Source organism: Giraffa tippelskirchi, chromosome 5 (assembly GCF_054371585.1).
Source record: "Giraffa tippelskirchi isolate mGirTip1 chromosome 5, T2T-mGirTip1v1.2.pri, whole genome shotgun sequence".
In the NCBI taxonomy this organism is placed as follows: domain Eukaryota; kingdom Metazoa; phylum Chordata; class Mammalia; order Artiodactyla; family Giraffidae; genus Giraffa; species Giraffa tippelskirchi.
In genome coordinates this window covers 29494970-29508600 of record NC_137279.1, presented here as the reverse complement: position 1 = coordinate 29508600, position 13631 = coordinate 29494970, and the positions used below count along the sequence as shown (strand labels likewise).

General features: G+C 52.3%; 1 protein-coding gene and 1 long non-coding RNA gene across 2 annotated transcripts; both read right to left on the bottom strand.

Moving 5' to 3' along the window:
- Positions 1–3411: 3411 nt before the first annotated feature.
- Positions 3412–4833, bottom strand: ACTRT2 (actin related protein T2). The gene has a single exon (XM_081488462.1). The coding sequence runs from the start codon at positions 4638–4640 to the stop codon at positions 3507–3509; it is 1134 nt and encodes a 377-aa protein (XP_081344588.1). The 5' UTR covers positions 4641–4833; the 3' UTR covers positions 3412–3506.
- A 2598-nt stretch (positions 4834–7431) lies between these two features.
- LOC145505715 (uncharacterized) lies at positions 7432–9538 on the bottom strand. The gene is made up of 3 exons (XR_014053230.1): positions 9412–9538; positions 8853–8975; positions 7432–7714 (listed from the first exon to the last, which is right to left on the bottom strand). It is a non-coding gene; the product is annotated as an uncharacterized LOC145505715 (long non-coding RNA).
- Positions 9539–13631: the final 4093 nt, after the last annotated feature.

Here is a 13631-nt window from a genome sequence, read left to right as displayed (position 1 = left end):
TACAAAACTGGAAACTCTCAGTAAAGAATTAGAAGTTATAAGACAAGAACCAAGTGGAAATTATCAAACTGTAAAACACAACTCAAATAAAAAATGTGCTGGAAAGGCTCAAAAATAGTGTGATGGCAGAGGACAGAATCAGAAACTTTCAGAATGGGTGAAGAGAATTTATTCAATCTGAAAACACAGAAAGTAAACTTGAAAATGATGAAGGAAGGGGGCCTATGGACAGAAAAAAAATTGAGACCCAGAAGGAGAGAAAATAGATTGGACTAAAAAAATATTTGAAGAAATTATAGCACAAACTTTCCCAAGTTTGACAAAAGACATGGCTGCAGGTTCAAGAAGCTGGATAAATCCCCAAAATGATAAATCCATGAAGAAGACTGAGCACTGAAGAATTGATGCTTTTGAACTGTGGTGCTGGAGAAGACTCTTGAGAGTTCCTTGGACAGCAAGGAGATCAAACCAGTGAATCCTAAAGGAAATCAACCATGAATATTTGTTGGAAGGACTGATGCTGAAGTTCCAATACTTTGGCCACCTGATTCAAAGAGCTGGCTTATTGGAAAAGACCCTGATGCTGGGAAAAATTAAGGGCAGGAGGAGAAGGGGGTAACAGAGGATGAGATAATTAGATAGCATCACTGACTCAATGGACATGAGTTTGAGCAAACTCCAGGAGATGATGAAGGACAGGGAAGACTGGCATGCTGTAGTCCACGGGCTCACAAAGAGTTAGACAGGACTTAATGACTGAGCAACAGCAACAGGATAAATCCAAAGAAATCCATGCCAAAACACACCACAACTAAACTCCTGAAAACTAAAGATAATGAAAAAACTCTTGAAAGCAGCCAGAGAAAAATGATGCATTACCTGAAAGGAAACACCAATCAAATAATAAGATTTCTGATCTGAAACCCACAGAGGTGACGGAGAATGAACCAGCACCATATTTTTCAAGTGCTGAAAGAAAATGGCTAACTGTGAATTCTATATCCAGCGAAAATATCCTTTAGGGGTGATGGGGAAGTAGAGACACTCTCAAATGTTGGCAAACTAAGAGAATTTGTTTCTAGCAAATCTACCGTAAAAGAACTGCTAGGGAAGTTCCTGCTAAGAATGGCTAGGAACTCCAGAAAGTGTAAAACAAACGTGGGATTGGGTAAAAAGAGCAGTAATCATATTAGACTATTCTCTTGAGTTTCTGGAATCATTTGATGGTTGACAAAAACACAATTCTATTTAAAAAGTTGGGTGGGTAAGTAGACCTGAATACACTTTACTCCAAGAGGTAAAATGTAATGCCAGGGGGTGGTGGTGTTTACTCAGAGCAACCACCAAGAAATCAATACAAAGCCATAAATAAATATGGAATAAATCAAGATGGAGTCCCCCCAAAACGTTCAAGTAACTTGCAAGAAGGAGTTACTGAAGCAGGATCATTTGCCCAATTCACAGCAAGTCAAATGCAGAGATGCTGAAGTTTGCAACCAAGAAAGGGTTTATTCACAAGGCAGCCAAGTGAGGAGATGGGAGAACCAGTCTCAGATTCCTCCCCATACAAAGGCCAGGGGCTTGAGATATTTATGGGATAAAGAAGTGGGGTGGTCTTAAGTGTGAGGAAAGGTGCCTGCAAAAGTTGTAACCAGAGCTCTGTACAGGTGTATCTGAGTTACCTGTTTCCTCATGGGATGCATATTCAAAACTATCAGTGCTTAGCAGGATATGAGGGGGAGGTGTTGGCCCTCTGATGTCAAAAAGTCCTTTGTAGGACACCTACTCAGGTCCAGTTTTAGGGTCAGTGGTCCCAACTAGTCTTGGCTGGCTCAACCTTGAATTAGACACAGCTGACTCAAAGCTCCTGGCAAACAACTAGGGCAAATATAGTTTGGGCTACCTGAAGCCTGGAGGGTATGCAATTTGCAACAGAATAATTAAGTTAAGGCAGGCTGCAAGCAGAGGGGTTTTTAACAAGCTCTAAGACAAGCTCGAGAATTTCTGCCAGTCATGTTTCCTTTAACCCTATGGGACATGGTTTCAAAGGTAAGAAAAAAATAAAGGGAAAACAAAACGATGAAACAGCAGACTTAAGATGGACTTAAATGTAAACCATCTACATATAACATCTACATATACCAATTATTGTTAAAAAAATACAAAACAGATGTTGGTGGATTTTTAAAAGTGGGCTTCCCTGGTGACTCAGGCGATAAAGAATCTGCCTGCAATGTGGGAGGCCTGGGTTCTATCCCTGGGTCGGGAAGATCCCCTGAAGAAGGGAATGGATACTCCAGTATTCTTGCCTGGAGAATTCCATGGACAGAGGAGCCTGGTGGGCTAAAGTCTACGGGGTCACAAAGAGTCAGACCCAGTCCACCTATATGCGATCTTCTGATTCACTGTATGCACATTTCAAATATGACCTAGGTAATTTGAAGGTAAACGGATGGAAAAAGATATACCAGGCAAACATTAAATATACAAACACACACAGTTTAGATAATGGGTTTATTTCATTCAAGCAGAATTTCTTTAGTAAAATTTCCGAAAGGAAAGATTTCCTCTCCCTCTCTACTACCTCTCATTCCTTCCTTCCCCCACCAACATATGGTGTCTGCCCTTCGTTTCTTTCTCCATGTGCTTATAACCCATAAAACACATATTCACTTATGCCTGTACATACCAACCTGGTCAGGCATACATGGTAAAGTGTTATGGCTTTCTTTATCAAAACGGGGAATTCACTTTATAAAGATATCTCTATTATTTTCTACTTCTCTCCCAATAATATTTTGAGAGAGTTCCACACCATCGATGTGGAAAAAATTCCTTTTATGCATAATTTATTCAAATGAGATTTTATTGATGATCATTAACCCTGTCTCTAGTATTTACCACCAAACAATGCTATAAGCATCACTGAAAGCAAAAACAAACAGAAACATCACAGTAATCAACCAGTGATTCTTAAACTGTCACTGGGGGGGAGGACCCTCACAGAGCCGTAAACCGATGGCAATTTCTGCTCCTTCCTGAATCCTTCCACCCAGGCAAGGGTTTCCACCTCACTCGGCTGCCCGCCCCGGGTTTAGGCAGAGTGTAAACCCTGTGGTGCTATCTCAGAGGAGGATTTCGTGACCTCAGAACAGCATAGCATTCCTGCTTGTTTCCACTCCCAGGCTCAACAGACCCTAAGACACATGTTTAAAATGCAGATTCCAAGTTCTGGGCAGGAGGCCTGAGCCCTTGCTTTGGGTACAAACTCTACGTAAAGACACTCAACTCATAACCCAGGGCTTTCTCGGGAGAAAGGGGGCCAGGGGATGGAACCACTGAAAAGAGATTCCCCACCAGGGTCAGAAATTTTTCTGGTGCCCTGAGAATGAACCGAGCCTGACATGGCCAAACACTGCACCGTCTTGCCTTTTATTGAACATCCTGAAGATGCCACATGGTGAACTCACGTCCCACCTATAGGATTGCCCTAGGCTCGGGGCCCCTCAGAAGCATCTTCTCTGAACCACGGATGTCCCAAACTCCTTGAAGTCCACAGAGGTGACCCACATCTGCTTGAAGCTGCTCAGGGAGGTGACGATGGAGGCACCGATCCATGTGGAGAACCAGCGGTCGGGCGGCGCCGTGATCTTGATGGGGGTCCCCTTGGAGGCCAGCTGCTCCAGCTCCCTCAGAAGCCGGTCATCCAGCCCCTGGAAGAGCGTGGTGCCACCGGACAGCACGATCTCCCCGTAGAGGGTCTTTTGGATGTCAGCGTCACACTTGGTGATGCTGCAGGAGACCATCTTGGACAGGCCCGGGTTCTGGATGCCCAGCTGCTCAGGCGAGAACAGGGCCTCAGGCGCCTGGTACAGCTGGTCCCCGATGGGAACAATGTTGCCGTCGGGCAGCTTGTACTCACGGAGGACCTCCTCCGGCCTCCGACCCAGCTCTTTCTCCGGCTCCAGGGCCACATAACACAGCTTCTCCTTGATATCATCCACCAGGGCTTTGTCCAGCACACACGGGAAGGTCCTCCCGCTGGCCAGCAGCAGCCGGGTGAGGTGCTCCGTGATGTCCCTCCCCGCCACATAGAGCTTGGTGACAGCGTGGGGCAGGGAGTAGCCCTCAAAGATAGGGACGGTGCAGGTGACCCTGTCCCCGCTGTCCACCACCAGGCCCGTGACGCAGGCCGAGGCGTAGAGGGCCAGCACGGCCTGGTCCGACAGGTAGAAGGCGGGCACGCTGAAGCTCTCGAACATCACCTCGGCCATCTTCTCCCGGGTCTCCCTGGGGTTCAGCGAGGGCTCTGTCATGAGCACTGGCTGGTCATTGGCCTTGACTCCCAGCTCCCACTCGAACAGGTGCTTCCAGAGTTTCTCCATGTCGTCCCAGCCTGTGATCAGGCCGCGCTCGATGGGGTAGTGCAGGTAAAGGACCTCATGCCTGTGCAGGGCCTCTTCCCCCACAAAGTACTTCTTCTGGTTGGCCCCCGTCGAAGGCATCTTGAACTTGGGGTGCCCCACGACGGAGCTGACAACATGGCGGGGGCCAATCTCTCCAGACAGTCCTGCCTTGCAAAGCCCAGACCCATTGTCGAAAATCACTGCTGGGCAGTCTAACACGTGCGGGTTAAACATGCCTGCAGCATCCTCGTCTGTGCTCCCCCCAAATAAGCCGGAAGCCCCTCAGGCCACTTTGTGACATATGAGGCTCCTCTGGAAGTTTCAAGGCGCAGAATTCCACGGTCTTGGGGTGTCTCCCAGGCAGGGCTAGCAGATGGCCGGTCCCCAAGAACTCTCCATCCCCACCTCGCAGAGCTGCTCTCCTCTCAGGAAGCCTGGCTGCTGAGGCCTTTTCAGGGATGACAGCCCGTATGTAACAATCCAGCCAAGGCAACGATTGTCCTTGGCCAACATGAGAGGGCCTTCAGGGGTGGGGACCCAGAGTCTCTGCACACCCCTCACCCCGCCCCAACTGGTGAGATTCCAGACAGGAAGGTCAGCCATTCCTGCGGGTCTGGGACCTGCTGGCCTTAGAGCCAGTGGAGCAGCCCAGGCCGGGCCAGCCCATAAAACTAGCGTCTCTGGCCCTCTGTCTGCAGGGAGCTGCTGTATGGAGGGTGACAAACACACTTCTCTTTGCTAAAGGGGATGACCAAGCACCTGGCACAGGTCCAGGTGGGAGGGACAATGCCCAAGGCTCCAATACCACAGGCACCCAGAATGTACTTTTGGAATGCAGACTCTTCCAGGAAGCTCTTGGAGATTTCTCTTTTCTTTGCCCCGTGAGCTCTGACCCTGTCTCACAGGGTAGCTGCTAAGCAGAGGCCTCTGGGCCTAATAGCTCTCTCTCCAGCCACATGTGTCCTTGCTCTGGTTTGATGTCAGGGCCCCTCCTTGCCCTCTGCACCCCCAGAAGCACTGTCACAAACAATATGCAGTGGTCGAGATGTTGGAAACCCAATGACCTGTGAAGACAGATGTCTGAGGTTTCATGGCAGGGCAGCCCTGATCAAAGCCTGGGACATCTCTGTTTCTGGTCTGTGACACAGTTGGCCAAGCCCACTGAAGCATGGACAGAAGTGACCAGGTCACCGAGGCTGGCAAGGCCGCAGGTTTAGCCAAGCCCATGAGGGGCTGGATGGGGCCCACCTGCTCCCATAGCCCCACGCTCACACCCTGGGCTGGTTCCAGCTAGAAAAATCTGGAAGGGAGCACAGACCCGGGACCCAGGGTTGACTTTTTTCTTGATGAGGGTGCAGCCAGTCTTGGTGAACAGGATGCTGACTTGACATTCTGTCACTTCCACAGTCACCGCCCCTCTCCCTCGCCTGCCCCCCGCACCCCGCAAGCTCCAGAATGCTCTCCCAGGGGACCACCGCCCTTCCAGACCCCCACCTCCATGGGTGGCCCTGTCTGTGTGTCCCGCTGACCCTTCTAAGTGAAGTGAAAGTGAAAGTTGCTCATTCATGTCCGACTCTTTGCGACCCCATGGACTATACAGTCCGTGGAATTCTTCAGGCCAGAATACAGGAGTGGGTAGCCTTTCCCTTCTCCAGGGGATCTTCCCAACCCAGAGATTGAACCCAGGCCCCTCACATTGCAGGTGGATTCTTTACCAGCTGAGCCACAAGGGAAGCCCCCCCCCCCACAACCAACAAAAAGGAAATAGGTGTTAGTCATGTAGTGTTGATGCACAGTGTGGGTGCATGCTGTAGACATGTTGTGTAGACCAGCTTTGTGGGCGCCCCAGTGCTGAGCCTGGGAGGGGTCAATAGAGACTTAGTGTCACTGAGATTCTCTCCTGAGGACGGAAGTCACATGGACGCAGAGTTGATGGTAGGTGATGCCCCAAGCCCAGCCACACAGCCCAGACCTGTGGGGACCTCAAAGATGCAGGCTCTGATGTTGAGGGAGCCTGTGTGCCTGGAGGCTGCTGGGCTGGGGATGGTCAGAGAATGCGGTGTCTTGGGGATTCCAGCCTGCTTGCATCACAAAGCCCTGTGCACTCAGATTCTCAGGCTTTGCTAGAACTTTTCCATTGTTGCCAAATGCTCCATGCTGAATCAGGAGTGTGACCTCAAGGTTTCTAGATTTTGGCCCTTAAAGCAGCCCACACGGGTAGTGATATAAGCATGATGGGTGCAGAGGTCAAATGCCAAGGCTGAGCTGTGTCCTGGGGGCCCAAGGCTGGCTGGGGTGTGGGCATTTGCGGGGGAACAGAGCCAGGGAGGACAAATGCTCATGAGAGCTTGGGCTGACCAGCTGGGTGACGGTGTTCTCAGGTCACATAACACAGCACGATACATAGCAATGCCCAGGCCAGCGCCCTGCCCTGGTTCAGGTCCACAGACACACACCGCACTGCCCCCACCATCTCCAAAGGCCCAGTGTGCACAATGGCTTGCCTGGCAGGTCCAGGCCCTCCCACCAGTGCCAGACCTGTAGTGGGCAGTGCTCCATCCCTCCATCACCCCTGCCCATCCTGGACAAGCTCAGACCCTCAAGGAGAGAGCTGTGAAGGCTGGGTCAGCCGTCAAGGCCGTGTCTCCAAGCGAAGCTGTCTAAGGAGATCCAGGACCCCGCTTCCTAAATATTTTCACTCCCTTCGCTGAGCCTGAGAATTGGACAGCCCTCCGCCCTAGGTCTGAGACCCTCTCACTCCCGACCACCCAGGATGGCCATGACCACTGGGGGCCACATGCCTTGCAGAGTGGACCCCTGCAGTACTCCTCTCTGTGCACGTGGCTGAAAGGACCACAGCAGGAACTCAGCTCCCCTGTTGCACTCCTGGGTGTGCTGTTGCAGCGGTCCCAGGCTCTAGGAAGGCTTCTGTCTCCACCGTTGAAAGTGTCTGACCTGCTGACAGATTGTCCATCACCTGGAGAGAGGCAGGAAGACCCCACCGCCAAGAAGCAGGCTACTCTCTGGGGGATGACACCATGTGGTCACTGAGAAAACCAGTGTGTTTATGAGCTACGTGATGCTCTGCTAGTTTCAAGCTCCCCTCCGGGCAGAAATTCCAACTCGTGCTGCTTAGGTGCCCAGAAGCCTCCATCCAGCCCTCCTTTGTCCTCCCTGTCTGCTGCCCATCCCTCCAGCCACCTGGACTGGACGTCGGGGAGGGGCCATGGGTATCTCGGTGCACATGTCCTCGTGGATGGACGCAGCTATCTCGGCCCCTTCGGTGGTTGTGATGTTCTGAGCAGTCACTGTGGGGGTGTGTTTGATATTAATCCCAGATGGTTCCCCTCTTCCAGCTCCAGTCAGAAGCCCCTGTCCAGGGCCACCCTGTCCCCAACCTGTGCTAGCCATGCATCGTAAATCACTTGACTGAGTTTACGGGAGAACCAGCCATGACTCCGTCTCCCTCCACGAGGCAAGACTCACACCATGGTGACTCTGCAGGGCACACTTCCGCCCTGTGAAGGAAAGCTTGCTCTGGTTTCTGCCCCAGTGGTCACACCCAGCAGCATACCCCTCCAGCCCCCACATGGCCCATGTCCTCGATGGGAGTTAGACAGCAACTGGGCAGCCTTGGGCAGTTGCCAGGCAATTAACCTTGGGAATGGCTAGCCCTGGATCTGCTGGGCACCCTGCTGCTCATTGCCCTGGCTACTGAGCCGAGGCCAGCTGAGCCCTGGGCCAGGGCCCCTGTCTGTCCTGTCATCCCTCGTTCCTTCTGTCACCAGTGCCCAGAGCCTTAGCCAATTAGTGACCAGCAGACTGAGCTCATTAGAGCTGGCTGACATCTGGTGGCCAGACCTTGCTTGCTGAAGGTCTGGACCAGGGTCAGCTGCCAGCCCGAAGGAACAGGAAGACTCTGTAGATGGCAAGACAGTCACTGCTTATGAGAGAAAGAGAATGGTGGACGTGTTGGAGGGAGCTTGTGGGAGTCCAGCCCCCTGCCCAAGGATGACTTCTCTTCCACCGCTCTGTCCCAGGCATTCCCAGAGGAGCCCAGAGACCAGGCACTCTTCCTGGGAGACTAGTCCCTTTAAATCTCTTAGATGGAACTTGTATCACCTATCCACCCATCCATTTTTCCACCCACCATCCATCCATCCATTTATTCATCCACCCACCCATCCATCCATTCACCCACCCACCTATCCATTCATCCATTTATCCATCCATCTACCCACTCACCTATCCATCCACCCACCCATTCATCCAATTCACCATCCACTCTTCCATCCATCTATCCATTCATCTACTCCATCCACCATCCATCTACTCACCAACCCTTTCACCCATCCACCCACTCATTCACCAACTTCATCCATTCATCCACCCAGTCTCCTGCTTAATTATCTTCCCTCCTCCCCTCCCTCCTGCCCTTCCACCCACCTTCCCTTTCTTAGTGGTTGAGCTGTGCATCCGGTCTTGCTGTCCACTTCCTTTCTTGGTGGCCTTTGAGCTTCAGCATGGCACCCGGGAGTCCTGCCTGCTCTGTTGTTCTCTTCAAGCCAGCTGGAAAAGGAACAACACCCAAGGTCACTCCTCTCTCAGACTCCCATGAGGCTGGCTCATTAAACTGGACTTGGTGTCAGTCACATGACACTAATGAAAGCCAATATTGGTGGAGCAGTAAGAAGGAACTGGCACTGAGCTGATATGCTCTGAGGACCTTATTCTCTGGGAGAATATGGAGGGACCTCAGACTTCACCTGGGGAAGCTCCCCTCCCCCTTCTAGGTGGGGTCTCCAGAGCCCCTCCTCGGGGCAGAGCCAGCAGCAGGCTCCCTGAGGATCAGAACCAGCCTCCAGACTCTTCAGTGGGGGTCAGCATGGTCAGATTCCCCACAGAGGCGCCCTATGTGACCACAGTCTCCTGCTGCTGCTCCCAGCTCAGCACCACCAGCATTTCTCTGGGGGCTTCAGGGGGCCAGGTAGTCTGGGGTCCTCACCTGGAAGATAGGCAAGAGCCTGGAACTTCAGCCACCTCTAATTGCAGGTCCAGGAGGTGGCAGGGGAGAACCTCTCTGGCTGCTGGCCTCCTACACCCTAGTCCCTCACCCCTGCACTCCAGCCCTGGCCCCTGATCTCACTCCCCTTTCTAATCATCTCCCTACTCAACCCCATTGTCACCTCCTGTTTGCTGCTGTGACAGGTCCCTGATCATGTCATTCCAAAGTAACAACTGGCCTCTTCATGTAGGTGGGAGTGTTGGGTGGAGGGTTTTGCTATCTGGCTGCATTATCTCCACATTTACTCCTGAGCATGGTGGAGACCTGTGGCTGGCAGGCAGTGAACCTGGGGTTGCACTGTGACCAGCTGGTCCGTCGAGCCTTATAAGTGTCTAGACTGCTATTGCCCTGAGACCGATCACAGCCTCAGAGGACATGTACCTCTGTGGCCAGCAGGAGGGGACCAGTCCCCACCTGGCAGGAGACACGGAGAGGTGGACCCTCACCTGGGACACGTGTGGCTGGAACCCCAAGACTGAGGTTTTGGGGACCCATGTTCTGGATCCAGCAGGACAGGGCCCCCCCTCCCCCGCAGCAGATCCAGGGCTCTTCAAGGGACCCATGGATCTCAGCAGGCCTGGAACGCAACCTTTCCTGATGGAAGTGTCAGGTACTTGTTGGCCATCTGGAACGCTGAGTGGCCCAAGCCCACATCTCAGGAGTGTGGACATGGGTTTGCTGGCCTTCCTGGCATAGACCAGGGTGGTCCAGAGACCTAGCACTGCCACCTGGGCAGGGTAGGGGGCGGTGCTGCCTTCACAGCTCACCGGCCATGACTGAATACCCAAGGCTGGACAGCTCCCACAGCAGACACCTACTCCTCACAGCCTGGAGTTGGACGTCCAAGATCCAGTTGAGTCCAGCTTCCCGGGCTCCTGCTGTGTCCCCATGGGGCCGAGAGGGCTGACTCTGGGGTCTCTTTCTATTCTTCTAACTGCGCTAATCCATCCTGAGTCCCCACCCTCTTGACCTTACCCCACCCTAATTGCCCTCAAAGGCTCCGCTTCCAAATACCATTGCACTAGGAGTCAGAGCTTCCACATAGGAACTGGGGGGACACATTCAGCCAATAGTAGGGGCCGTCCTGTCCATCCCTCCATAGAAGGGAGCAGGAGCGTTGCTCTGCGGGCAAGGTCGCTGGGGCCTAAGCCATCAGCGACTCGGCCCTCACAGCCTGCTGGCAGATTCACCTCACTACAGGGCAGGTGAGAGTTACCTCCATCCTGGACAGAGGAGGGTGAGAGAGAGCGCCTGGATGTGCTGAGACACAGGGGTCTCGGCCCAGGATGCCAGAGGGGAGAGGGGAAGGGAGAGGAGGAGGCAGCCAGAGGGGAGGACAGCAGTGGAGGGGGCTGGGGCAGCCAGGAGCCCCACCCACCTCCAGAGGAACCACAGACAGGCTTTCTGGCAGAGCTGTCCCCTCTCCTCCTGGACTTGGAAACCTCAGGGCCCCAACGTGTCCCCTTCTGGATGATGCATATGCGTGGTGGGGGCCATGGCCCTGAAACCATTAGAAGCAGCAGAGGTGGGCAGACCAGAGACATCCCCAGAACCAGCCTCTGGTCACAGCTGGGCAAGCCCAAGAGGCTCCATCGGCTGGGGTAGGAGAGTGATGGCCTCGTCGTGTGTTCTGTTCCTTTTGCTTTTATTCTTTTGGCTTTGCTCCAAAGGTAACAGGCCACTGAGGGAAGCATTGAAGTGATGGACATTGTAAAATGGCAGAGGAAGACCCCTCCTCACATCCCCCCCCCCCCAGATGTGATGTGATGATGTGTGTGCTCAGTCATAGCTGAATCTTTGCAACCCCATGGACTGTAACCCATCAGGCTCTTCTGTCCATGGGACTTCCTGGAGTGGAAATATGCTGGAGTGGGTTGCCATTTCCTTCCCCACCCAGAGATCAAACCCGCGTCTCCTGTGTCTCCTGCACTGGCAGGTGGATTCTTTATTGCTGAGCCCCCTGGGAAGGACCCACCCCGGCCAATCCAGGTGCTTCTCCAAATGGGCTACAGTCACTGCTGGGTCCGAATCTTCCAGATGTTCTCTAGGCAAAAGTGCATCTGGAAACACCCAGAAATAGACTTTTTCTGCAAAACAGATGCAGCCACACACACCATTCTGCCCTCCCCCAGGGAGTGTTGCTCCCTTTTCCCCGAGCCTGAAGAGCATGGCCTTGACCTTCTCAGTGCTGCTCAGTGACCTGTCGTCCGACTGACCGAATTCCTTCAAACGATCTCTAATGAGGTTTTCCCATTTAAGAATTTTTCAATTATTGACATTTTTCAGATTTAAAAAATACTATCACAAATGATGTCTCGGTCGTTCCCCACATACCCCTGTCTGTCCCCGTGGTGCGGTCAAGGACTGGACATTAACTTGGAACCACACAGGGAAGACTGCACATGTTTACAGTGTGGGGGGAAGCTGCCAGGGTCTGAAGCCCAATTTTTTATATTTAATTTTTATTTTATATTGGAATAGAGTTGATTTACAATGTTGTGTTAATTTCAGGTGCACAGCAAAGTGATTCAGTTACACATATACATACATTCTTTTCCATTATAGGTTATTACAGAATATTGAGTAGGGTTTTCTGTGCTCTAAAGCAGGTCCTTGTTGATTATCTATTTTATATATAGTAGTGTGTATATGCTAATCCCAAACACCTAGTTTATCCCCCCACCTATCCAAAATGGTAACCATAAGTTTGTTTTCTGTGTCTGTGAGTCTGTTTCTGTTTTGTAAATAAATTCATTCGTATCATCTTTTTAGATTCCACATATAAGGGATGTCATATGGTATTTGGCTTTCTCTGACTGACTGACTTCACTTAGTGTGATGATCTCCAGGTCCTTCCATGTTGCTGCAAATCATATTATTTCATTCTTTTCGATGGCTGAGTAATATTCCATTGTATATATACCACATCTTCTTTAACCATTCATTCAGCTCTTGATGGGCATTTAGGAAAAGACTCAAACCAATAAAATTAGAAATGAAAAAAAGTTACAACTGACACCACAAAAATGCAAAGGATCATAATAAACTACTACTACTACTAGCAACTCTATGTCAATAAAATTAACAACCTAGAAGAAAAGGACAAGTTCTGAGGCACCATTTTTGAAGGACAATGGAGCGAGTCCTAAAGGGTCTCTCTCTTGTTCAGGTGCTGTAAAGCTGCCACGTGGAAAATCAGAGGCAGGGGCCTGGTTAGATCTGCAGCGCCTGCCATGTAGTCTGCTCGAGCTGTAGGGACGAAGGGCCACACCCGAAGGCCTTTCACAGCAGACACGTCTTGCCTCGCAGCTCCAGGGGCTGGAATCTGGGCGTGGCTCACCTGGAGTCACGGCTTGGGCCCTCATCACGTGGCCATTCAGCTGCCAGCCAGGCTGTGGTCACATCTGAAGGGTGGATGGGGAGGTGAGAAGGGCTCCGGCTTCCAGCTCACCATGTAGTCATCAGCGGGCCTCAGACCATCACCTGGGCCTCCTCCCAAGAAGCCTCAGGACACAGCAGCTGGCTTCTCTTAGTGAAGCAGTTGGGGGTGGGCACCCAGGATGGAATCATCCTCTTTAAGCTGATCTCAGGGTGATGTCTCATCATGACCCCTGCTGTTCCTGTTGGTCAGAGCGAGTCAGCCCAGGGCAGAGCAAGGAGGGGTGCCTGGAGAAGGTGTCATTGAGGGCCATCCTGGAGGCTGCCCTCCTGGGCACTGACTGGAGCATGAGGACTGAGGGGAAGGTGGCCGGCTGGCAGCACAGACCCCCGCATGGCCACTCAGCTCAGCAGAGATGCTGCCTTCTGCTGGCCACTCAGAGCGCTAATGGAGTTTAATGGAAAGCAGCGCGCGGCCGTTTTGGGAGAGCGGGGGACACAGGTCAACAGCAGGATCACCCCAGCTGGGCACAGCCTCTTCTGGATCCCTCCCTGGCAGCGTAGCTTATGTAAAACACTAACACGGCCGCTTCTTATTGCTTCAAAATGCTCCTTCCTGATCTAGGACATCCCGGGGGACCTAGGGTGACATCTTTCCCTCCACACCCAACCCCGCCCCCTGCCTCCTGACCCTGGAGTCTCTGAGCTGCCTGGCACCCCCTCACCCACATGGCCCTCAGACAAGGGGTCTCTCGCCCCCTGCCGGTGCCCTGCTGGAACCG

What these genes read in the sequence shown, in the direction of transcription:
- ACTRT2 (XM_081488462.1), bottom strand. Translation starts at nt 4,640, where the DNA reads ATGTTTAACCCGCACGTGTTAGACTGCCCAGCAGTGATTTTCGACAAT.